Raw genomic sequence first — 26,336 nt, 5'->3', positions numbered from 1 at the left:
TTGCTGGCTCTCCTCTCGGACCTTCCCAAGCCGTGCTTCTGCCTGGTTTCAAGCACAGATACATGCGGCACTGGATTCAGCCCTACAGAGGTCTGCCAGGGGACAAGCATGAGGTTTCAGCATTGGGCACAGGCCCCACCTGGGAGTAGCCCCCTGAGCTCCCGTGGCCTCTGGCTGGGCAGGGTCTGGAGAGCGTCAGGACAGGCTCTGTGAGCTGGTAATCCAGATGACCGGATGGGAAATAGGTCCCAGTGAAGGATGCTTGAATGACGTTCTTGCCAAGCCCTTGTTTTGAGCCATTCTTCACCCTCTCTGGCTGGGCCCTACATCCTGGTGATTTTCTTTTACATTTAGGGAGCTATAGGACCACGGAAGAACAAATGGCCCTGTTGTATCCGAGGACCAGGGTAGCCTGTGAACCTGGGTCTGTCCCAGGACCTGTCTGAGGAAAAATCCCCCAAAGGCCAAAAGTGCTAAGGGAACGAGGGCGGGGAACGAGGGTGGGGAATGAGGGCGGGGAATGAGGGCGGGGAACGAGGGCGGGGAACGAGGGTGGGGAGTGAGGGCAGGGAACGAGGGCAGGGAAGGCCCTCCTGGACAGGCTGAGGCTGCTGAACAGGGCAACCACGTGGAGACCATGAAAAACTGAAGGAGCTTAATCAAGTTCCCAAAGACAATGCTTTATTGAAAAACACAGGTACAGGCCTGTCAGAGCGGCAGTTGGCCAACTGTCAGCCACCTTCTGTCCTGGGAGGACAGGGCTGGGGGTACTGGTGGCTCAGGCCTGAACTCGCTCAGCCAGAGCCCAGCTCCTGGACCGGAGCCCGGTGTCTCCTGGCTGAGGCAGTGCTCTGAGGGGTGGTCAGGGGTCAGCTAGGAACACTTGAGCCTTTTTCCCCAGTTCCTTCCTTTTTGGTGTTCATATTTGAAATGTTTTGGCAGAACCGGTCTGTAAGGCATCCCCTCTTCATTGTTCAGTTGCTCTCGTCTCCTATCAAGTTTGCGGAGTGTCAGGTTATAAATCCGTAGCTGGGAAAGCCCGATGAGTACCATGAGTTCTTTCTTTCCCTCTCTATTGAGTCAGCTCTCAGCTCTCCTCGCCACAGACTCCTCTAAACCCTTCAACTTCTTTAATTCAACCTCGTCCTCCAGACCCTATTCTTTGTGCCAGGCATCATGACCTGGCGGTTATTCTGCATTCCAAATCCTGACAAGAGCTGTCTGATATCCTTCAAGGATTTTCCCTTAAAGATAAGTTTCTAGGAGGCAACAGAAGCCCTGTGGCCACTTCAACTAGGTGGGCTGGGCCTTGAGGAATCGGTTCACTGCAGCTCTGCTGTGAGGAGACGTGAAGGCTGTCGCTCTAGGTGATGTTCACACTGGGCCTGGTCCCCACCATCATCTCATTGTGGGCCTTGCACAACCGTCTTCACCTTTATTCTGCGACTCTCAGTGGCCGGGACCCTGGTGAATTAATCGTGGCTACCGACCATGCTCCCAACATAAAGCAGCGGGAAGGGGCTGCCTGGGCAAGGCCGGGAGTTCCAGCTGTCCTGATCCCCGGTCTAGCTGCTGGGTGCCCTGCCTGGAGATTTGCTGCTCCCTGGCCCCTGGTCCCTTCCCCATGCTACCTCGCTTTCGGGATACACTCTTTGGGAACTCCTTTTTGGCTACCATTTTGTTTCAAAATACCAGAATAAATTATGAAATGAACCAAGGTATATCTTGATACCTTTTGATATATGCCAAATTTTATAGAAAGTTGCTGAATTCCTCAGAAAGGTGCCACGAAACAGGTGATGTCAGCTAAGGAGCCAAAACGTCCAGAGACTCTCCCTTGCTGCCCCTCCCAGGCCATACCTCATCCCCACGCTGCCCCCACCGCCGCCCTCACTGTATCATTCAGGACCTCTCCAGTCCTTGGCGACAGTGAAACAGTGAGGATGAGCCTGAGGGTGTGGCCAGCTCTCCAGGAAGACCCACCACAGCTCAGCTCCTCCTGACCCATCCATGGGATGCATCATCCTTTGCTCTTTTTCAAGAGCTGTGACTTCAACATCTGATAGAACTTTAGACTGAAAGAGCCTCAGGGACAGGGTTTGTTGCTTTTACCATACTTAACCAGTTTTACGATGTCCTGTGCTGTGACTGTTACTGGAGGAGGTGAGCTGCCTGTGCTTTTCCCAGTTGCCTCAACTTCTGACCCTTTAGGAGGAATTCAAGGTAGTTTGTAAATTAAAATGCCTTGAAATTAAAAGAGAATGTCTGGCTATGACGTAGCTGTATCCATATGCATCGTTAGTGACTTGATGATTAGATTCAAGGTGAACAAATTACATTCAGCCTTCTGCTGGAAGCAGAGTAGATCGGATTTGGTTTTTATAACTGCTTCACTGGAGGTTTTTTTTTTTTAAATAAAATAAAAAATTTTCCCATTTTATGCAGCTGGATTTCCCTTCCTCTTGACCATTGCATACGTTGCCTTTTGAAAGAGACTCGTCCTTTGGCTTATAGGGGTCATTTTAATATACATGTATACTTATGTTGTAAAGACAGAAGCTAGATGGGTATAATTGTCAACCATGCAGTTTGAGCATAAGAGCGTATGTAAAAGGCTCACGACTCATGAAAGCCCGCCCGGTGTGTCTCACTCTACGCCTTGGTCTTCTGGCAGCTCAATACCTGCATGAGGGAGACTGTGTGAGGAAGGGGGCAGGTTTCCCAGCTCTGTCATGGCTTGAGGATGTCGGTCTCTGACCGCGACAGCTTCCCCCACCTGATGCACTCCCTTCAGTGTTGGAAAATGTTTTATGGATGCTTTACTGGTGCTAAAGAAGTGTATTCTTCCATTTGAATAATATCCTGAGGGATGATTAACTTTTGTTTCTGAGAAGAGAATAATACAGGGTCAGGATAGAAAATTTGGAAAGTATAGGCGAGAATAGAGAAGCAGGAAAGAGAAGTCATCCAAATCAGAGATGAGGATTTGGGTATATTCTTTCTATGCATTTTACACAGTTGAAATTGTATTCTTTAAATACTTTTTTCTCTGCTTATTTTGTTTTTAAAATTGAGATGTAACTCATGTCACAAAATGTCACATGAAATTTATCGTTTAAAATATACAGTTCAGTTGGTTTTCATATATTCACAAGATGATGCCACGATCCCAGCTGTGCAAGTCCAGAACATTCCTGTTACCCCAGAGAAAATCCCTCCTTAGCAGGCAGGACCTTCAAGTTCTCTTTCCCCAGCCCTGGACAATTACGAATCGACTTTTGTCTCTAAGGATGCCTGTTCTGGACACTTCACATAAATGCTACAATGCCTGGTTTTTGTGTCTGCCTTCCCTCCCTCTAGACAGTGTCTGCCTTACCATGTTGTGGCGTGTGTCAGCTGCGTTTTGACGGCTGAATAGTGCACCATCGTGTGGGTGATGCACATACTGTTGTCTCTTCATCAGCCGGCGGACATTCGGGTGGCTTCGGCCTTTTCACCGCGTGAATACCGCTGCGAGTATCTGCGCAGGTTTTTACCGTGTGAATACCGCTTCCATAGTGCTGGGATTATAGGCATGAGCCACCGTGCCCGGACTTTCTAACTTCTTTATATATTCTATCATATATCAGACATACGATTTGCAAATGTTTTCTCCCATCTGTGGGTTGTTTTCACTCTCTAGATAGTCATTTCACAGGATTTCAGTTTTGATGAAGGTTAACTATCTTTTTGTTCTTGCTTGTGTTTTAGTGTCATATCCAAGAAACTATTACGTAATCCAAGGCTACAAAGACTTACCTTGGTTTCCTCCTAAGAGTTTTATAGTTTCAGCTGCTACATTTATATCTTCCATCCATTTTGAGTTATATCTTTGATCCATTTTGAGTTAATTTCTGTGTTAATTCACACATACATGAAAATATGCTTCATATGTCACAGCTTAAGTTCTTTCTCAACTACAGAAAGAGTTTATTCTGTAGATACTCAGTGATTTCCCCTAATTATTCTTTTCTCAAAGGATCCTTAATTTTTTCTCACTTTTATGAATAGGGCTGTATGAATATTTTTGTCTACTAATTTTATATACTTTTGAGATTATTTTTTTCGTCTTTTCTCTTCTCTCTTCTCTCCTCTTCGCTGTCTCTTACCCAAAGGAGTGAGATTATGTTCTTACGATACTAGTGGAATTATCCTGTCAGGTTGTGAGCATTTTCAAGTTTCAGCCTCTGCTTTAAACTTCTTTCTGTTCATCTTCCTTTCTGTTCTTCCAAATGTAATTAAGATCGAGAAGAAGTGGTCCCTCCTTGTTTCAGTGCATCTCACAGTGTTAATGTGCCATGCCTAGTATGAAGGGGTAGCTCTGCCAAATAGAAAAAGCAAAGCAATCCGAATTCTTTCATTTATAATTACACATTTCTACTTCTAAGTGTATGCCCAAGGGAATTAAAAATGTATGTTCGTACGTCCTACACAAATGTTCATGGCAGCACTATTCCCAATAGCCAGAAGGTAGAAACATCAACAGACGAGGAATAACCAAAACGTGGTCTCGCCGTACAGTGGAATATTATTCAGTCATAAAAGGAATGAAATGCTGATGTGTGCCCTAAGCTGGGTGAACCTTGAACGTACCGTGCCGAGTGAAAGGAACCAGACACAGACGTCACACATTATATGATTCCATCTACATGAAATATGCAAAGAGGCAAATCCATAGAGGCAGATGGGGCTGGGAAGGGGAAGACTGGGAAGTAACAGCTTCCCAGGAATGGGTCGGGGTTGCTTTTGGGGGTGAAAAATGTTCTGGAATTGGTGGTGATGGTTGCACGACCTTGTGAATGTCCAAAAACCACTGAATAGTAAATCACTTTAAAATGTTGAATTTTATATTATATGAATTACATCACAATTTAGAATTAAGGGCTTTAGAAAATAGTGTATGAGTTTAGTTATAAATCATCTTTTCTCTTCAGATAAATATTCTGTCTACAAAAAAAAAAAAAAAAAAAAAAGAGCAGTGGGCCAGGCATAATGGCTCATGCTGAAAATCCCAGCGCTTTGGGAGGCCAAGGCGGGCGGATCTCTACGGCCAGGAGTTTGAGACCAGCCTGGGCCACGAAGACCCTGTCTCTACAAAAAAAAAAATTTTAAATGAGCAGGGCATGGTGGTGTGTACCTGCATTCTCAGCTCTCGGGAGGCTGAAGTGCAAGAGTCACCTTAGTCCAGGAGTTCCAGACTGCAGTGAGCTGCGACTGCACCACTGCACTTCATCCTGGATGGAAGAGTGAGGCTGTGTCTCAAAAAAAAAAAAAAAGAAAAAGAAAAAGGAACTATACATGCCTATTAAAAACTCAAATAGAAAAAAATATTTTAAATAAACATCTCTTCTTAACTACCGTACATCCCTCCCCCAGAGGTGTCCACACTGTTTAACACTGTGGGGTGTATTTTTGACTCTTCTGCAAGCATGCTTGCACACATATGCACAGGCTTTTTGTTTTGTTTACAGAAAATAGAAAGTGCTGCCCATGTTTCTGACGAGGATTGTACTGAGGGCCTTTCGTCTTATCAGCATTTACCCACAGATACTTTTCAAGCTCCCTCTTTGTACAGGGCTTTGGAAAAGATGAGAAATTGAATTGGGAAGGCACTTAGGATCTAGTAGGAGAAAGAAATCTGCATATAACTGTCACAATGTATGTGAACATGGCGGTAGCAAGAGCGTGGCCCCAGAAATGGTGGATACCAGGTGTGTGTACCCCTGGGCTTGCAATCTGGACTGTCAACCAAAGCCCCCCAGTTATCTCTTTAAGGACAGATTAGGAATTGGGCTGGAGTAAAGCATTTATGGCATGAGAAATGCAGACATTGAGGAACTTTCATCTCACAAGTGAAAGCTTTCTGCTCTAGGGAAAGGAAGAGAGTCTTAAATTTTAGAGTTTCTTCTTTGATAATTGGACGTGTCCAGCTAGGGCCTCACACAGGGATTTGTGTAGGCAGATGAGATACGGGTATACAGCTGACTGAAGCCAGACTTTCCCTTCCTGACAGTGAATTAGACAGCCTGACTGTCCTGTGGCCTGAACTGTTTTGAAGGTGCTGGGAATCCCCTGTGATTTAATCAGTAGGAATTAACTTGCTATATGAAGAATTTTGCTTTCCTGTATTGGCTTGAAATCAACTGTCATCATAGCAAAAAGAATGAATTCTTTCAAAATTGGAAAGTCATTCACGTCTTAGAAAATTTTTGGCTTTATTTAGCAGCCTCAGAGTTCATGAAATATGTCATTGAGTCACTGACAATCTAAACCCCCAGTTGTAATTCTCTGTGGCCTGTGACCACTGCAGGGCAAGCCTGAGAAGCGTGATCTGTGTGGCTCTCGGCACAGATGGCTGTGTTATGCAGTGATCGCTCCCTGCTAGGACTTGTCTTTCATCTTAGCAGTTAATCCAAGCAGTCATGTAGCCCCCGAACCGCCGGAATGCATATCCACACCTGAGGGTTTTGGGACTTTTATCAACAGGGAGGTGGGTGGTACGTGCGTGGTTGCAGACTGGGGAAGAAAGGAGCAGCTCAATGTGCCTTTCCACTTAGAAAGTGCAAAGTTGATGGGCCCTTTGCTTTCATTTGTTAGAGAGATCCCAAAGAGACAAAATAGTTGGAACAAGGTTCCACTTGTGGTTAACAGAAATTCTTTTGACAAGACTTTTAACGCTGCGTGCCCGCGTCTTTCTCTTCTGTGAGCTGCTGTATTGAGAGAAGCACAACGGTTATGCCTCATGTCCTAGCTCACCCTATTAACTACCGCTGAAAGCTCCCCCTTGCTGAGCCTCGCCCTGTGTGCCAACAGCAGGTTAAGCTGCCGCGTATATTTGGTCACGCATTGCTTAAAGGCAGGAGTATGTTCTGAGAAATGCGTCGTTAGTTTCATCACTGTGGAAACCTCGTAGGGTATGCCTGCTATAACCTCCTCCAGCTGCCCCCAGCCTTTTTGGCACCAGGGACTGGTTTTGTGGAAGACAGTGTTTCCATAGGTGGGGCTGGGGGTGGGAGTTGGGGGAGGGGGTCGGGGATGGTTCGAGATGAAACTGTTCTACCTCAGATCATCAGGCATTGGATTCTCGAGGAGTGCACAACCCCGACCCCTCCAGTGAGCGGCTCACAGCAGGGTTTGCCTGAGACTGACAGGAGGCGGAGCTCAGGCGGTCATGCTCGCTCGCTCTGCTCACCTCGTGATGTGTGGCTCAGTTTCCTTATGGGCCATGGACTGGTGGCCCAGGGGTTGTGGACCCCGGCCTACTCCATCGTCTGACTCCAGTATAATCTAGTGGAACCGCCGTCATACCGTGGCCCGTCATGGGCGGAAACATGATGGTGTGGAACGTGACTGTGGCGCTCACTCCTGCCGCGCACACCTCATTCCATCCTCATGGCAGCCATACGAGGTGGGTATTCCTGTCCCTTCACATTGCAGGTAGGAGAACTGAGGCTAGAAGTTAAACAGCACACCCCATGGTGGTGGAGCCTGGACTCGAACCCAGGTCTGTCAGATCCGGAGCCTGTGCCTTGCCACTACACGAGGATGCCCCATCTCAGTTAAGGCACTATCAGCTGTGCAGTTGCTTGGACCAGAAAGTGGGTGTCCCTTCACTCCTTTCGTTCCCTCACCCTCGTTCTCACTCTCAGCAAAGCCTCCTGTCTCTGCCTCCTAACTATGCCCCAAATCCGACGGACGCTTTTTTCTGTCCTCCATCACCAGCTTAGTCCGGTTCCCCATCAGCCCTTTCCCGGAACACTGTAGCAGCCTCTTAAATTGGGCTTCCTGCTGTCACTGTAATCCGTTCCCCCACAGCAGTGGACTATTTTTAAAATCCAAATTAGATCACATCACTTCCCTCTTGGAAACCACCAGCGACTGCCCAATTGCAGTGGGAAGAAAACCGACCCTTACCATGGCCACAAAAGGCTGCGTGACGGGGCTCCTGCCACCTCTCTTACCCCAGGCCCCCATCTTCCTTTCTGTCCCTCAGACTCACCAAGTGCTTTCCAGCATCTCCACCAGGTCTCCCTGCTGAGAACACCCTTCCTTGGGTTTTGCCTGAGCAGTTCCTTCTTACTCAGCTCAGCCGTCATCTCCTCAGAGACCTTTTCTGACAACCCTGTGTAGACGCACTTTCCCACCCTCATCCCCAGCTCATCCCACTCCCTGAGTTTTCTTCTTACCACTGCAGCGTCACCTCTAATCCGTCTTCCTCACTTGCATCCCTGGTGCGCCCGAGAGTGCCTGGAGCAGAGTAGATGCCCAGTACATCATTGTTGAGTGAGTGGCAGACACATGCTGCTCCCTCCGCCCTCCACTCCTCACATATTTAACTCTGAGGCATCCTTCAGCTCCGGCTCAGACATCTTTTCTTTAGGGAAGTCTCCTGCGGCCCTCTGTTGCACGTTTCCATGATGACCGCTTTCCCTTCGTGGCCCTTCTCACTGTTTGTGTGACTGTTGGATTGAAGGCTGTCTCCCCCAGCAGACTCTAATCTCCATGAGGGTGAGGCTGGCCTGTCTTTCTCACTGCTCTACTCCTAGGGCCAGCATATCCCTTTGTTGAGTGGATGAGGGGAGGAATGAATCACTTTTCCTGTACTAACATGGTCCACATGTGGAATGTATGTGCCACATATGAGTGAGCTAGGAGCTCCTTGGTGTCCACAACTCCCCTCATTTCATCAGAATGTTAATAGAGGCCGGGCACGGTGGCTTACGTCTGTAATTCCAGCACTTTGGGAGGCTGAGACAGATGGATTGCTTCAGGTCAGGAGTTTGAGACCAGCCCGGGCAACATGGCAAAACCCCATCTCTACAAAAAATACAAAAATTAGTTGGGTGTGGTGATGCGCACCTGTAGTCCCAGCTACTTGGGAGGCTGAGGTTGGCCCGCACTCACCCTACCCCAGATGGTGACACTGAGCGAGTGGCCTGTGCTCACCCCGCCTCAGATGGTGCCTGCTGCTTCAGTGCTGCCCGTGACTTCTTCCTACCTTCTCCGTTTTCTTGATGCTTTATGCCAGCGAGAGTAGAACCCAGGAACATCCTCAGTCCACCTCACTGACATCTGCTGTTTGCCATGATTTCCAATCACACCTTACATTTTAAAAATGAGGCCCACCTTTATGTAATTGTGAGGTGGTGTTATCAACCCAATAGACTTAGCAATAGATAAGGGGCATTTAGTTCAAAAACTCAGATTCTGTGTCTGTCACTGAATGATTTTGAGCAAAACTTTTAACTTCAGTTAGCTGACTAGCTTTTCACATCTACAAGGGACCAAGAGACTTGGAATCATAGTGACTCAGCTCGACAGCATCATCCCAGAGCCCACAGTGAAGCCAGTGGAATCAGGAAGCTAATGCTATTACCTAATTTAATTTTTTTACGGTTGTTGAAGATTAAGCTTGGTAGATTCCCTTTCTTACTGTTCCTGTCTCTCTCTAAAATAGCAGCAGCCCTTAAGAAGACAATTTAAGCTTGGAAATATTGCATTCTAAAAAGAGCTGTAAGTTTTTAAGGATTTTTTCCTCTCATGTTAGGTAAAGAAGCCAAAGTTTGGAGTGTGCAAATGTGAAATACTTGCTTGGGTGTTAGACCATATTGTTTCTCACCAAGATACCACAAAAGTCATCATCTTACTACCGATTACCTCGAGCTAATGCCGTCACCACAAGGCTTTGTCGTGCACCGAGGCTGTATCTGTCCACCTCCATTGCATCCGAGTGTTTTGGCCAACAAATAAGCAGTTTAAAGGACTGTAAACCAAAAACCAGACGCAGGTGTAGTGTTTTTGTGCAAGGTATTTATTTTATTTTATTTTATTTATTTATTTTTGAGACAGAGTCTTGCTCTGTCACCCAGGCTAGAGTGTAGTGGTGCCATCTCAGCTCACTGCAACTTCCACTTCCTGGGTTCAAGCAATTCTTGTGCCTCAGCCTCCTGAGTAGCTGGGATTAAGGCACCCGCCACCACACTGCTAATTTTGGTATTTTTAGTAGAGACAGGCTTTCACCATGTTGGCCAGGCTGGTCTTGATCTCCTGACCTCAAGTGATCCGCCCGCCTCGGCCTCCCAAAGTGCTGGGATTACAGGCGTGAGCCACCGTGCCCAGCCTTTGTGTAAGTTTTGGTTTTACTTTTTGTTTGTAATATCTTCAGATGGTGTCGTGGCACTTGGCAAAGTTATTCACGCTATAGTCCATCTGCTGTCCCTTTTGGCTTAGAGATTAATTCAGGTCAACCCACTGGTGTTGGCTAAAATACCAAGTACATTTCGAAACTCCCTCTCCATTAACTTCTTGTCTCCAGAGAGCCATGCCTTGCCCCATTCCCTCATCCCCAGCACCAAGCAGTCCCTCTTTTCTGTTTGTCCATTTGGCCTCCTTTCTGCTAAAGCCTTCAGCTCCCAGGCATAAACAACATCTCTAGGTGAAAACTGTAAAAGAATTCCAGAGAGCTGCCTTGATTCTGTAGTTGTACTGGAATTAACGTCGTCAGCGAGCCTTGTATGTATCCTGCACTGCTTCTGGGTTTCACATTTGATCCTCCAGATAGTCCTGTGATTGCGCCCTCATTCTGCAGATGAACTTACTGAGGCTCAGGGAAGCTGGGTGATAGGGCCAGTGCCGCACGGTTGGAGCTAAGCTACCACACCTCCTGCCTGCAGCCTTCCCGCTGGCCCATGGTTCCTACTCAGTGATGTATTTTGAAATAGTGGTCATATTTGGAAGCTGAGAAGTCGATTTTCTCAAGGAGATTTCTGTTGTGGTTGTTGTAATGGGGCTTATTTGGGAAGAGACATCTGTTAATCTGGAACACATGAGATTAGCTTTGTAGTTTGTTCTTGCATTGAAATCCATCTGGCACTTTGATTCATTTCTATTTACTGAGGCCCTGCTACGTGCCAGGCACCGAGATAGGATGGGGAACAAGATAGACATAATCGCCGGCATCCTGGAGGCCAGAAGGGAAAAGACAGATAATGGGCAAGTGCCGTATTTTAATGATGCCTGGGTAGGGGACGTGTAGCATGGTTTGGGAACACGCGTCAGGGACGTCTGACCCACACCTGACAGATGGGAAAGACTTCCCAGCAGAATGGAGTTCCAGTGTGAGGACTGAGGATGTGTGAGCGTTTTAGCCAGATTCGAGTTGGGGCAGGGTGGCCAGGGAGGTTTCAGGAAGATGGGAAAGCAGTGTGAAGGCCTGGAGGTAAGAATGTGGTCTGGGTTGCCTCCGCTCTTTGTTAGATCAGAGTGCGTGACTTAGCTGTTGGAGACACCTGGAAAAAGCAGATCAATGGGGAAAGCTATTGAACATGCTCAGAAAACACCTCTCTTTCTCGTATCTACCTAACAGAAAAAGCTTGAGTCTCCACCCCCATCTACCAATCCCTTCCTGGAAGATGAGCCAACACCAGAGATGGAGGAACTGGCAACGGAGAAAGGAGATTTAGATCAAGTAAGTCTGGTTTGCGTCACCACGGGTAACCACCTAATGTGCGTTTCTGAAAACGGGTCCGCTTGCTCCAGATATGATCCTTTGACTGTTGGCCACATTCAGAGTTGACAGCTGTTGTGGTCTTTACAGAAGGCCTTTATCTGAAAGTGCATTTAGAAAACTCCATGAAAGGGCAGACTTCCCTGCCGCACATCTCTGCTCCTGCAGAGCCCGGCCGCCGGGACACACGCAGGCTTCATTGGCCACTGGCTGGGGCCAGAAGAGTTCTCCTCTGCCTCATTCAGCGTCTCCTGAACTTGTCAGCTCAGTTTTCGGTTTGACTGTCGCCTGGCACAGTGACGATGTGAGAGGCTGAACAAGCCCCGGGAAGCCCGCAGCACCCTCGGCTAGGAGAGGCCTCCACGCAGTGAGCTGATCACTTTAGGTCTGGAAGCCACTGGGGAGGCCTGGAAATATCACGGTGGCCAGTGGCATATTTGGAGAGTTACTTTTCAGAGCACGCTGACACTTTAATTTCCTTTGGAGTTTTCTGTCCAAGTCTAAATTTCGTCTCCCTTCATCCTGCAGAATGGTGTTTTTGGTTAACTGCCATGTTATGACAAGGGAGGTTAGAGCAATAAATCAGCACTTTTCCCGTCTAGATTAGTGATCCCTCTTTGTAATTTTCTACACTTGACTGCTGGAGGATTATTGTATGGTGTTGTTTTGCTCCAGACACCACCGAAAGAGGCTGGCTGGGAGGACCAGCTCTGGGAAACCTGCAGCCATGCACTTTGCAGCTAGCGCTGCATTCATTCATTCCCAGCACCGTGAGGGCAGGAGCCCAGAGAGCAGAGCTCCCAGGAGCAGTTCTGAAATGACGCAATCAAATGTGTCTGGTCCCCTGATTAAACGATGTAATAGAATGGATACTCACACTTTTATAGTCCTTTACACTTTTAAATTCTTTCACACGCTTTATGTCATCTTCACAATTCCTGCCTCTCGCTTTATAGGTGACGAAACTGCAGCTCAGAGAGGTTAAGTGGTTGGCCCAGGGTTGCATAGCTTGGAAGTGGAGGAGCTTAAACTGGAAGCCAGGTTTCAATGTCAGAGACTAGAATTCCTTTCCCAGTGCTATTTTGTTGATAGACTCGTGTCTCGTTGGAGTAGAGGACACAGAACTGAATCTCAGGAATAGAAGTAAATGAACAAAACTGATGGGACATCTTGAGGAGGCTCCCTCCCGGAGATGTATATATAGGATTAGATGCAGTTGATTTAAAGCCATCATAGTATTGACTGGCATGGGAGAAAACGAACAGTTTCTTGTAACTAATTAGATGCAGTTCTCAATTGCATTTTGGGAGCAGGGAGTAGGGTGGAAAGAAGGCTCTGGGTGTAGAGCCTGTTCTTCTGGTGTGTCCTCCATCCACACAGGGCCACCTGTACCCTGTGGGCATGCTTTGTACAGGAGAGCCGTTTGCAGAGCCCTGTTGTCTCACCAGTGCTAGTGGCTGCCATGGTCATGTCCAAGATTGTGCAGTTAAACACTCCGATGCTTCTAGTGTTGCCAGGAAAAGTTACTCCTTTCGCTAGTCATCTCTGGATGTTATTAAATTGGATTAAGATACAGAGGCCCCCTTCCCTACACAATCAGTTTTTCCAGGTAAAATATAATTTTCCTTTTTCTTGGAACTTTTTCCTCATATGGAAGCTTGAAGTTACTGTTGTAAGGACCAAGACCTGCTCATTCTAAGAACACAGAACACTGACACCTGACCAATACATGGGGTAAAGCAGAGTCACGTGCTGGGAAAATGTCGGACTCTTGTCGGCCATTAGCTGACCGACCTTGTGACCTTAGGTAGGTTATTCTCTCTCTTTAGACTTCCCCAGTTTGCCTTCAGTGAGAGCTAATGGTTTTCAAACTGTGTTCCTTGGTGCCCCGTCAGATGTCACTGTGGAAGTTAGGAGGCGGCCAGGGACCTAGATCCTGCGATCAGAGCAGTTTTATTGCGAGTCATTTTGTATCATGGGCTTTCAGATAAAACATTTTTTTGAACCAGGGATTTTATGTCATTAAAAAAAAAAAATGGCCAGACACGGCGGCTCACACCTGTAATCCCAGAACTTTGGGAGGCCGTGGCAGGCCAGTCACCTGAGGCCAGGAGTTCAAGACCAGCCTGACCAACATGGTGAAACCCCATCTCTACTAAAAATACAAAGTTAGCCAGGCGTGGTGGTGGGTGTCTGTAGTCCCAGCTACTCGGGAGGCTGAGGCAGGAGAATCGTTTGAACCCAAGAGGCGGAGGTTGCAGTGAGCCGAGATCACACCACTACACTCCAGCCTGGGCGACAGAGCGTGACTCCATCTCAAAAGAAACAACTAAACCCCTGATCTAGCTGATCTACTTGCCATTTCATGGGCTATTACTCATTAGTAATAAAACTTACATGCCAGTGCCAGTGACTAATGCCTCCACCCATGCCATCCCTGACCTCCTGCTGCCTCACCAGCCCTGGCCTACCTGGTGGCTGATTAGGTGGGTGCCCCAGGGTCTCCCTCTTCCCAGAGTGGGGTACACAACAAGAGCAGAGCCCTTGTGGTCGGGGAGGGACCCCACTAGATGTTAGTGGTGAAATCAGCCCGAGGTGGTTGGAGGGAAGGTCCCTGCTGGCCCCGTGGGTGACCCAACTCATTCCATGGCTGCAGTCAGTAGCCATGTGGCTCTCAAGGTAAGGGTCACACCCTGCTCACTACTGCAGTTTACGCCTGGCTGCTGAGAAGAGAGAGGGAACATGAAAAACGGTATTTAGTTTACAAGAGGGCCCGAGCAATCAGTTGCCAAGATATTCCCAATGATAAAGATTGACATCTGAAAGGGGCCTGAGGGACACTGAAGGTATAACAGAAAGAAGAAATAAGGAATGTCCCTTCTGGTGACCCAAGCAGTTAGATTTAATCTGTTTACATTGGGTAGTAACAAAAGGAAATGGGACCAGCTGCAGGCCTCCTCACTGTGACAACAGTAACCTTTTATTATTCCACCAAACTCCAGGAGGAAATAGCTTAAACATGTGCAGCTTTTGGGCAGAATTCACACACTCAGAACCTGGCCCAAACGCTACTGCTAAATGACTTAGTGTTTAAGCTGAGAATCAACCCTCTGGGGAGTTGCGTGGTGCAAAGGGAGACGCCAGTTAACCGAAATTCCAGCACCTATTATCTAAACTGAGCACGTTCATCACATAGCCATAGGCAGGAGGCAGCCCAGCAGGAAAAAAGAAAAAAGGAAACTGTAGGCAATCTCTCCCGTTATTCCTCTCTTGCTTCAGCTCACACTAGAAATGCCGCAAGAGGACGACCTAGGTGCTGTGGTGGCAAGGTCAGGGGTCCCTCCTCGCTGCGGAAGAGTGCTGTTGGTGGGGAGGGCAGGCAGAGCAGCGTCATCTACTGACAGAGGTGGAACCCTGGCGCTGCCTGGTCGTGCAGCTTTCTGAGTGTCCTGTGGGGCCTCATCAAGGGCAGGGCCTGTGGCAGACTGATCAAGATGAGTTTGTTGGAATTATATAGCCAGTTTCTTTTCCCAGTTAGAATCTGTATTTTATACTTACCAGATGAGTTCTTCAAACTTATTCCAACATAGTTTATCTCCAATCATATATCACTTTTGTGTATACATAAAAAGGAAACTATAAGCAAAATAAATAGATTAAGATATTTATAAAACTTCTTCACATGCAGGCCCACATCTTCTGAACCACTTTTTTAAAAACTTTATATTTTGAAATAATTATGGGCTCATAAATTATAAACCTAGTCAGTGAGGTACAGCTTCCTCCCAGCTTCCTCCAGGGGACAGCTAACATACTAGAGTGCATCATCAAACCAGGAAATTGATCCAGATCCCTTCCCATCTCTCAGCTTCCTTCAGGGGAACACCAGAGTACATCATCAAACCAGGAGATAGATCCAAACCCCTTTTTCGCTGAGGCAGGAGTGCCTTTGCCTCCCACACAGTGTTGCCCCCCAGCCCGTGTGGTGTTGACGATGTGCCATTCTTAAGATGGCTCCATTGTGGTCTCTGGAATTTTCCATCAGGCCGTTGGTACCCATTTTCCAAGTTTTTTGTCGTTATCCTTTACTTTTTTTCTTGTTTAAATAATGTCAAACTAGGAGAAAAGTTACAAGGAGCTCCTAAATATCTTTCTTCTGGATTCAGCAATTGTTAGCATTTTCCTATATAACTTTATCATTTTTCCCCCACTCCCCCCGACCTTTAGAACAATTTGTAAGTTGTAGACATAATATCCCTTACTCCTAAATATTTTAGTAGGTTTTTTTTTAAATTAATTAATTTTTTTATTATACTTTAAGTTCTAGGGTACGTGTGCACAACATGCAGGTTTGTTACATATGTATACATGTGCCATGTTGGTGTGCTGCACCCATTAACTCGTCATTTACATTAGGTGTATCTCCTAATGCTATCCCTCCCCCCACTCCCCACAATAGGACCCGGTGTGTGATGTTCCCCTTCCTGTGTCCAGGTGATCTCATTGTTCAATTCCCACCTATGAGTGAGAACACGTGGTGTTTGGTTTTCTGTTCTTGCGATAGTTTGCTGAGAATGATGGTTTCCAGCAGCATCCATGTCCCTACAAAGGACACGAACTTTAGTAGGTATTTCTTAAGAAGAAAGACATTCACTTATATTACCATAGATCAAAATCAGAAAATTTAACATCAGTACAGTAATATTATGTAATCTATAGGCTTTTTAAGAGTTTCATAATGTAGCCATTTTAAAGTGATAAAATATTGTCAGCAGTTGGGAAAGTACACATAAATTAGCAAGTCAGTAAAGCTGAATACAAAATACACATGTTCAAAATAAAAAAGCAAAATATACATGTTGATTTTTTTAAATGGTAACATTCTGTATTATGTAAATTCACATGTATAATTACCAGAAGTCATCCTGCAGAATGTGAATATTTTCTTCAAAAGAAGAAAACAATTCAATGAAAAGAATAGCCATAATGCTTATCATTATTATTTAATTAATAAAAAGATATCTGTTTGTAGAAGCCATGTTTTCCAAATCTAAATCCATGATATCTAGTCCTATAGAGTTAGATAAATTAAATCACATTTTTCTGTTCACTTAAATCATCTTAGTGAATCAATAATAAAAGATAGATACTGACTTGGAAAAAACAGGGCGAGTGAGGACACCCCTCACAATCCTCATCCTCCATCATAGATCCTTCATCTTGAACTAATGGAAGTGCAAAAAACTCCCAGGACATCTGTGCACTCAAGTGGAATTCTAGACCCGGCAGATTCAAGCTCAATCAGCCAGGCTTGTGTGGTCCCCCAGGCCCTACTGTGGGCTCAGTTCAAGGCCTGGCTATGGCAGTGGTTTCCAGATGATAAGAGTAAACAGTGCAGATTGTATTTATTCTTAGGAAGGACCAGAGTTTGTAGAAACCTTGCCAAAAAATGAAAGATATGGAACTCCTGGAAGGTAAAAAGGGAAGAGGGTTAAGTACAAGATTGAGTGGGTCTATCTAAAGTTGACATTTAATTTTTGGTGATCATTTTTTACAAATCAGTTTTTACAGATGTTTTTAACCATTGCAATGTGTTATTTAAAAAAATAATAAAAAAGACCAGAAATAGGTAGTTATCATTTCTGTCTGTCATTGGGGCTTATCTCTTCCAGTGTTTATTAAAATATATAAGCAGTTCAAGAGGATAGATCTTATGTTAAGTATTCTTTTTTTTTTTTTTTTTGAGATGGAGTCTCACTCTGTCACCAGGCTGGAGTGCAGTGGTGCAATCTCGACTCACTGCCACCTCTGCCTCCCGGGTTCAAGCAATTCCTTTGCCTCAGCCTCCCAAGTAGCTGGGACTACAGGCGCCTGCCACCACGCCCAGCTAATTTTTTGTATTTTTTTAGTAGAGACGGGGTTTCACCATATTGGCCATGCTGGTTTTGAACTTCTGACCTCGTGATCTGCCTGCTTTACCTCCCAAAGTGCTGGGATTATGGGCATGAGCCACCACACCTAGCAAGTATTATTACCACAAGTGATAATAACAACAGGGGTGGGAGGAGGTGGTGGATACACTTACTGCCTTGATGGTGGTGAGGGCTTCATGGGTGTATACCTAACCTCAAATGCATCGAGATGTATACATTAAATATGTAGGGCTTTTAAAATGTCAGTCATACCTCAATAAGTGGGTTTAAAAAAAAATAAGATATGAGTAGTTCAATTTAACAAGTATGTTGTGGGTGCCAGTTTACATACGAATTATATTCTAGTATCAACCCCAGCAAGGTGTGTTTGGCTCAGGGTCATTTTGTGGACATTTGGCAATAGGCAGAATTCACGTTTTTTAGGAATAGAAAGTAATGTGTAGGAAAATCTTTGGTTTTTTTTTTTAGATGTTTGGAAAGGAATTAAGTAGCAAATGTAGTTTTAAACTACTTGCCTGTCATATGACTTCTTTATCCGTGGTTTCCAAGTAACAGCCTGGAAACCAGTGCTGGTCTAGTACTGCAGTGGCCTAAAGCAAAAAAATAAAGACAGTATAGTCTGCCTGCCTGTGTGTGTCTGTCTCTATCTATCTGACGTAAGGTTACCAACTGTCCTATCTTAGAACGTACTGCCTGTACGCTGCTATTTTATTCTTATAAAATTTGAGGGTATCAAATACGATTTTCTGGCTGGGCGCCGTGCCTCATGCCTATAAACCCGGCACTTTGGGAGGTGGAGGTGGGTGGATCACTTGAGGCCAGAAGTTCATGACCAGCCTGGCCAAACCCCACCTCTGCTTAAAATACAAAAATTAGCTCAGCGTGGTGGCGTGTGCCTATACGCCACACGTGTGACCCTCCCTAGAAACCCATTAGGGATATTTTTACATCTTTTGAATGTTATCATTAATTGTGTCTATAAATCTCAGGGCCTGAGTTTGCCCCTAATAAGGTCCCCAGTGGCTCCCTACATTGGGATCCCTTCCCATGTGGGTGTATTGAGCCCTGACATATGTCAGCCCACACAGCTTTACAGTGTCAGGCACTGGGTATTGGAAGAAATACCAGCTACTTAGGAAGCTGAGACACGAGAATCCCTGGAGTCCAGGAGGCGCAGGTTGCAGTGAGCTGAGATGGCGCCACTGCACTTTAGCCTGGTTGACAGAGGGAGACTCTGTCTCAAAAAGCAAACAAACAAACAACAAAACCCTTTATTTATTTATTTATTTAGGAACTTGTGGTAAGAATAGAAAGTAGCAAAATAAAGTTAACAACCCTCTATTGGTTTTCCATCCTTCTTTTTCTTACATTTTCTTACTGATGGAATTCAAAAAATTCTGGGAACCACTGCAGGAAAATAATGGTATAATAGAGTTCTAGTTTAAGAAAAGCAGACTTCTACATATGTCTTGGGGCAGGTAGGAGAGCCTCTGAGTCCTCATTTCTTGAGGTATAAAATAGTAGTAATGATACCTACATGAAGGATTATTGTGAGGAGCAGGTGACATATTAGTTGGTATCAAAGTGCTATCAAAAATTGGATTGTGTGAAAGCACTTATTAGCCAGGGTTTAAATTCTGGAAAACACCAGTCGGATAGATGATGACGAGCTTCCAGATTCAACATACATATGTTATCCAGGTAATAGTATGTCTTTCACCGTCCAGAGCAAGTGGGTGATGCTAACAAAGCTGGTGTTTTGTTCACCTGCCAGGGTGAATCGTGAAGCTATCATGTTGGGTTACATTGAGTACTCTTTTATCTGTGACTTAGGAGTGAACTTCGAAGTTATGTTTTTAAAAAAGTTCCTGAACATTTGCAAAGATCACTCAGGTATAGGATTTATTTTTCTTTGTTTTTACAGCCAAAGAAGCCTAAAGCCCCAGACAATCCATTTCATGGCATTGTTTCCAAGTGTTTTGAGCCTCATCTCTACGTGTATATCGAATCCCAAGACAAGTGAGTGAGGAACATTTGCTGTTTTCTGCCTGCATTTCTCGCCCCTCTGGTCATGACTGGGTCTTAGAAGCACACAGCTCCTTCCGGGGCTGAAGATGGATGTGGCACGCCTGTGACCCTCCCTAGAAACCCATTAGGGATATTTTTACATCTTTTGAATGTTATCATTAATTGTGTCTATAAATCTCAGGGCCTGAGTTTGCCCCTAATAAAGTCCCCAGTGGCTCCCTACATTGGGATCCGTTCCCATTTGGGTGTATTGAGCCCTGACATATGTCAGCCCACACAGCTTTAGTCAGGCACTGGGTATTGGAAGAAAGCCTAATCTCGAATGTATATGTTTTCAAGTATAATTCAACCTTTCATTTTGAAATAATTTAGACTTACAAAAAAGTTACAAAAATAGGACAAAAAATTCTCACATGCCCTCCTCAGAGAATGTTAACATCTTACATAACAACCACAGTTAACAAAATCAAGAAGGTAATACTGTCCCATTAATTTCCCTTTTTCTGGTCCAGGACCCAATAATCACGCATTTCGTTGTCAGATCTCTTTGGTCTTGGTCCCCTTTAATCTTGAGTAGTTCCTCATCTTTTTCCCTCCCCTCCCCTCCCCTCCTCTCCTTTTTTGAGACAGGGTCTCATGCTGTCCCCCAGGCTGGAGTACAGTGGTGAGATTATGACTTACTGCATCCTCCATCTCCTGGGCTCAAGCAATCCTCCCACCTCAGTCTCCCAAGTAGCTGGGACCACAGGTGCACGCCACCCCGCCTGGTTAATTTTTCCATTTTTAGTAGAGATGCAGTCTGCCTGTGTTGCCCAGGCTGGTCTCGAACTCGTAGGCTCAAATGATCCACCCACTTCAGCCTCCCAAAGTGCTGAGATTACAGGCATGAGCCACCTCGCCCAGCCATTCCTCATGTTTTCTTTGTCTTTCACAGCCTCAGTGCGTACTGGCCAGGTATTTTGTACAATGTCCTCAGTTTTTGTTTGTTTTTTTCTTGATCAAATCCATTTTGGGCAAGAATGCCATAAAAGTGGTATTGTATCCCCAGTGCATTGTGTGTCCCATTATTGCTGATACTTTGATTACTTGCTTTAGGTGGTACCTGCCAACTGTCTTCACTGTGAAGTTACTATTTTTCTCCTGGTAATTAATAAGTATCTTATGGGACGATACTATGTAAATATCCTGCTCTCATCAAACTTTTGCCCACTCATTTTTGCACCCCTTCCTGATTGATTCCTGACTGAAGCGTTGTTTCTGTGGCATTTGCCAAATGTTGATTATCTGTTTTCATCATTTCTTCTATAGTTACTAATTGGAGTTCTACTATATGGAAGAATTTTTCCTGTCTCCCATTTGTTTATATATCAGTATGAACTCATGGACTCTGATTTTATTTTATGGATCATCTATATAATAGAGTGTATGCTTTTTATATGGCCAGGTACAGTGGGTTGCACCTGTAATCCCAGTACTTTGGGAGGCCAAGGTAGGAGGAATTATCGAGCCCAGGATTTGAGACCAGCCTGGACAACATGGTGAAACCTCATCTTTATAAATAATTTTTAATTAGTCAGGTGTGGTGGTGCACACCTGTAGTCCCAGCTACTTGAACGGCTGAGGTGGGAAAATCACTGGAACCCAGGAGGTAGAGGCTGCAGTGAGCCGTTACTATGCCACCCAGCTGGATGACAGAGACTTTGTCTCAAAAAAAAAAAAAAAAAAAAAGCAAACAAAATATAGTATATGCTTTTCACAAACTTGTAGCCTCCAAAGATTTTTATAAAGCATCTCACTGCGGCCAGGTTCCTTCCCTCCCACCCTGTTTTTAAAAAAGTCCCAAAGACTTCCAAACTAACAGCCGAAGACTGTGTTCATGCTCCAGTGTCTGTTGTGTGCGTGAGGGGGCATTAGAAAAGGAGGAAGAGTCCTAACCCCTGAGTCCTTGTCCACAGCCAGAGTAACTGTAGAAAGCCCTTCCACGTTGGAAGGCAGGTTTTAGAAAGGTCAAGATGACTTGTGACAAGATGACTGGAGACAGACTAGCCTGGGCTCCCAGAGGAAGCCTCTTAAAGAACACACTTGGAAGGGACCAGAAGGTGGCTCCCATGGGGAGAGCAACAGCGGCTGTGGGAAAGTCCTGAGGGAGGTTCTTCAGGAATGCATTGAGGTTCTGAGGGAAGTTCTCTGGAAACACATTGGGTTCTGAGGGAGGTTCTCTGGGAACGCATTAGGTACTGAAGGAAGTTATCTGGGAATGCATTATATCCTGAGGGAGGTTCCCTGGGAACTCATTAGGTACTGAGGGGAGTTGTCTGGGAACACATTGAGGTTCTGAGGGAGGTTCTCTGGGAACGCATTAGGTCCTGACAGAGGGTCTCTGGGAACATGTTGAGGTTCTGAGGGAAGTTCTCTGGGAATGCATTAGGTTTTGAGGGAGGTTCTCTGGGAACACATTGAGGTTCTGAAGGAGGTTCTTTTTTTTTTTTTTTTTTTTTGAGACGGAGTCTCGCTCTGTCGCCCAGGCTGGAGTGCAGGGGCGCAATCTCGGCTCACTGCAAGCTCCGCCTCCCGGGATCACGCCATTCTCCTGCCTCAGCCTCCCGAGTAGCTGGGACTACAGGCACCCACCACTGCGCCCGGCTAATTTTTTCTGTTTTTAGTAGAGACGGGGTTTCACCATGGTCTCGATCTCCTGACCTTGTGATCCGCCCACCTCCGCCTCCCAAAGTGCTGGGATTACAGGCGTGAGCCACCGCGCCCGGCCCTGAAGGAGGTTCTTGGGGAACGCACTGAGGTCCTGAGGGAAGTTCTCTGGCAGCGCATTAGGTTCTGAGGGAGGTTCTACGGGAACCCTTTAGGTTCTGAGGGAGGTTCTCTGGGAACGCATTAGGTTCAGAGGGAAGTTCTCTGGGAACTCATTGAGGTCCTGAGGGAGGTTCTCTGGGAACACATTAGGTTTTGAGGGAGGTTCTTTGGGAACGCATTCAGGTCCTGAGGGAGGTTCTCTGGGAACGCATTAGGTTCAGAGGAGAGTTCTCTGGGAATGCATTGAAGTTCTGAGGGAGGTTCTCTGGGAACATATTAGGTCCTGAGGAAGGTTCTCTGGGAATGCATTGAGGTTCTGAGGGAGGTTCTCTGGGAATGCATTAGGTTCTGAAGGAAGTTCTCTGGGAATGCATTGAGATTCTGAGGGGGGCTATCTCAGAACGCATTAGGTTCTGAAGGAGGTTCTCTGGGAATGTATTGAGGTTCTGAGGGAGGTTCTGTGGGTCCGCATTAGGTCCTGAGGGAGTTTCTCTGGGAATGCACTAGGTTCTAAGGGAAGGAAGTTCTCTGGGAATGCATTAGGTCCTGAAAGAAGTTCTCTGGGAACCCATTAGGTTCTGAGGGAAGTTCTCTGAGAACACATTGAGATTCTGAGGGAGGTTATCTCGGAACGCGTTAGGTTCTGAGGGAAGTTCTCTGGGAACGCATTAGGTCCTGAGGGAGGATCTCTGGGAACGCATTGAGGTCCTGAGGGAAGTTCTCTCGGAATGCACTGAGATTCTGAGGGAGGTTCTTGGGAAATGCACTGAGGTTCTGAGGGAGGTTCTCTGGGAATGTTTAGGTTCTAAGGGAGGTTATCTGGGATCGCACTGAGGTTCTGAGGGAGGTTTTCTGAGAACGCACTGAGGTTCCGAGGGAGGTTCTCTGGAACGCATTGAGGGCCTGAGGGAAGTTCTCTGGGAACGCATTATGTTCTGAGGGAATTTCTCTGGAACGCGTTAGATTCTGAGGGAGGACCTCTGGGAACGCATTAGATTCTGAGGGAGGACCTCTGGGAACGCATTAGGTTCTGAGGGAAGTTCTCTGGGAACATGGTAGGTTCTGAGCAAGGTTTTCTGGGAACGCATTAGATCTTGAGGTAGGTTGTCTGGTGTTGCCTTTCGGTTCTGAGGGAGGTTCTCTGGGAGCTCATTAGGTCGTGAGGGAAGTTCTCTGGTAATGTCTTTCAGTTCTGAGGGAGATTCTCTGGTAACCCATTAGGTTCTGAGGGAGGTTCTCTGGGAACGCATTAGGTTTGGAGGGAGGTTCTCTGGGAAGGTGTTAGGTTTGGAGGGAGGTTGTCTGGGAATGTGTTGAGGTTTTCAGGGAAGTTCTCTGGGAACGAATTGAGGTCCTGAGGGAAGTTCTCTGGGAACGCGTTAGGTCCTGAGGGAGGTTCTCTGGGAACGCGTTAGGTCCTGAGGGTGGTTCTCTGGGAGCACATTAGGTCCTGGAGGGAGGTTCTCTGGGAACGCATTAGATCCTGAGGGAAGTTCTCTGGGAGTGCATTAGGTCCTGAGGGAGGTTCTCTGAGAATGCGTTGAGGTTCTCAGGGAAGTTCTCTGGGAAAGAATTGAGGTCCTGAGGGAAGTTCACTGGGAAGGCATTAGGTCCTGAGGGAAGTTCTCTGGGAGCGTGTTAGGTTCTGAGGCAGGATCTCTGGGAACGCATTAGGTCCTGAGAGAGATTCTCTGTGAACGCATTATGTTCTGAGGGAGGTTCTCTGGGAACGCATTAGGTTCTGAGGGAAGTTCTCTGGGAACGCATTAGGTCCTGAGGGAGATTCTCTGGTAATGCACTGAGGTTCTGAGGGAGGTTCTGTGGGAAGGAATTTGGTTCTGAGGGAGGTTCTCTGGGAATGCATTGAGGTTCTGAGGGAGGTTCCTTGGAACACATTAGATTCTGAGGGAAGTTCTCTGGGAATGCATTACGTTCTGAGGGAAGTTCTCTGGGAACGCATTAGGTTCTGAGGGAAGTTCTCTGGCAACGCGTTAGGTTCTGAGGGATGTTCTGTGGGAACGCATTGAGGTTCTGGGGGAAGTTCTCTGGGAACGTATAGGTTTTTAGGGAGGGCCTTTGGGATTGCATTTATACATTTTGGTCTGATTGCACTCCACCCCTCCCTCCCCCCCTTTTAATGCTTCTATCGTGGGTGAGCACATTCTTAGTTTCAAACATGTTAAACCATAAGATTAAGAGAATGTTTCAATTAGAAACGCCACATGGAACAATATTATTCACCTACTTGATTTTATGGACTGCTTCTATACTTTTCATGCCCGATTACAAAGTATTTCATGTTAAAATCTCAGAAAGTGAACTTACCCAGTAGCTTGTCCATCATCAAATGGAAGTCTCCCCACCAGCCCCCCGCAAAAAAGTTGCCTTGCCGTCATTTGCCTTGCAAAGGCCCAGTGGGCACGTGTCCAGCAGGCACACAGAGGGACAGTGGGGGCTTCCGCCGCTTTGTCCCTGAGAGCACCCTGTCTTCTGCATTCAGTTGGCCTCCAGGAAGTTGCTAAGACACTCCTGAGGGGCGGGAAAAAGGATTGGTTATTTGCCTATTAGAGTCACAAGTCTTTGAGCAAACCCCCTGGATGACTATTTTCAGCCAAAGCCCCATCTTAACCCACATTTTTAGTTTTAAAAGGCTTAAAAGTTACTGGGTCCAGGTTTTATTTTTATTTATTTATTTTTGAGATGGGGTCTCACTGTCACCTAGGATGGAATACAGAGGCATGATCAGGACTCACTCTAGCCTCAGCCTCCTGGGTTTCAGCAATCCTTCCTCCTCAGCCTCTCAAGTAGCTGAGACCACAGGCACACACCACCACACCTGGCTAATTTTTGTATCTTTTATAGAGATGCAGTTTTGCTATGTTGCCCAGGCTGGTCTCGAACTCCTGGGCTTAAGAGATCTGCCAACTCTACCTCCCAAAGTGCTGGGATTCCAGGCACGAGCCACCGCGCCCAGCCAAGGCCCAGCATTTAAAGCACATGTCTGAGGTAGCCACATCCTTTCCCAAAACCTACCTGGTCTAAAGGGTCATTTTTCTGAGTTACTGTAATTCTGGCATCTACTCTTTTCACATGGCCTTGATTTATGCAAAGTATACTCATTGTTCATGATACTTTGGGCAAGGAACCAGGCCTCCCTTCCTTGGGGACTCTCCATTTTCCTATGAAAAATGAAGTGCTGGCCACTTACCCTGCTGTTTGGCCTCACTAGGAAGTTTCCGCAGCCCGAAGGAAGGAGCAGAAACTGCGCAGGCTGTGCTGCTGTTGCTCCAGAATAAACACCATAACTCGAAGGAGAAAACAGAGTTTAAAGAACTCCATTTCCTCATCTGTCCGAAGAGATAATCAGACAAAATAATGTCTAACACACTCGTTATTAACCATTTTAAAGTCATAGATCCTTTTAAGAACCCAATGGAAACCATAGACCCTCTTGTCAAAAAAATCCGTGTCATGCACACACTATTTTGAGTGTAATTTCAAGGAGTTCTAGGAACCGCTTCTTCCCTTCAGTCAAAGAGCCCTGAGGCTGGAGAAGGAACTCAGGCAGGGACTGGTTTTGTGCACATTACTACTTTTGCTGTAGCTCTGACTCAGAAAGTCCGAGACCATTCATAACTTCCCAGATGACAGAGATGCAGCACAGTGTGGTGGAAAGAGCGTGGGCCTGATCCCAGACAGACCTGGCTGTGAGGCTTCGCGCTTGTTAGACTGGGACCTTGAGCATGCTCCTAGCCCCTCTACACCGCGAGGGTCGTAAGGCCGACCTCACGGACTTTGTGGTGAGGAGGAGAAGGGGTGGCATTTTCACCTTCAGCACGCACACAGTAAATGGTGCTCAGGAACTGTGCCTGCCCTGCCATCCCTCTCATCTTTTTCAGGACTCCCATGTGGGTGGGTGGCCTTGTCCGTGTGACCAGATTTCTCTTGAGCCTGGCATGGGGTCCACCCTCTCATCTCCCCAGCCTCCCACCTGCCCAGGGAAAGTTCCGGCAGCACCTGCC

General features: G+C 46.3%; 1 protein-coding gene across 1 annotated transcript in view; it reads left to right on the top strand.

The window, feature by feature from the left end:
* Positions 1–26,336, top strand: part of VPS53 (VPS53 subunit of GARP complex) — a 168,980-nt gene that overhangs the window by 83,798 nt on the left and 58,846 nt on the right. The window contains exons 12-13 of the mRNA XM_073023847.1: positions 11,405–11,506; positions 19,403–19,497. Of these exons, the coding sequence (XP_072879948.1) occupies positions 11,405–11,506; positions 19,403–19,497 (197 nt within the window). The remainder of the gene's footprint in view (positions 1–11,404; positions 11,507–19,402; positions 19,498–26,336) is intronic.

Source organism: Chlorocebus sabaeus, chromosome 16, assembly GCF_047675955.1.
Source record: "Chlorocebus sabaeus isolate Y175 chromosome 16, mChlSab1.0.hap1, whole genome shotgun sequence".
NCBI classification, from domain to species: Eukaryota; Metazoa; Chordata; class Mammalia; order Primates; family Cercopithecidae; genus Chlorocebus; species Chlorocebus sabaeus.
This window is presented reverse-complemented; position numbering and strand designations above follow the sequence as displayed.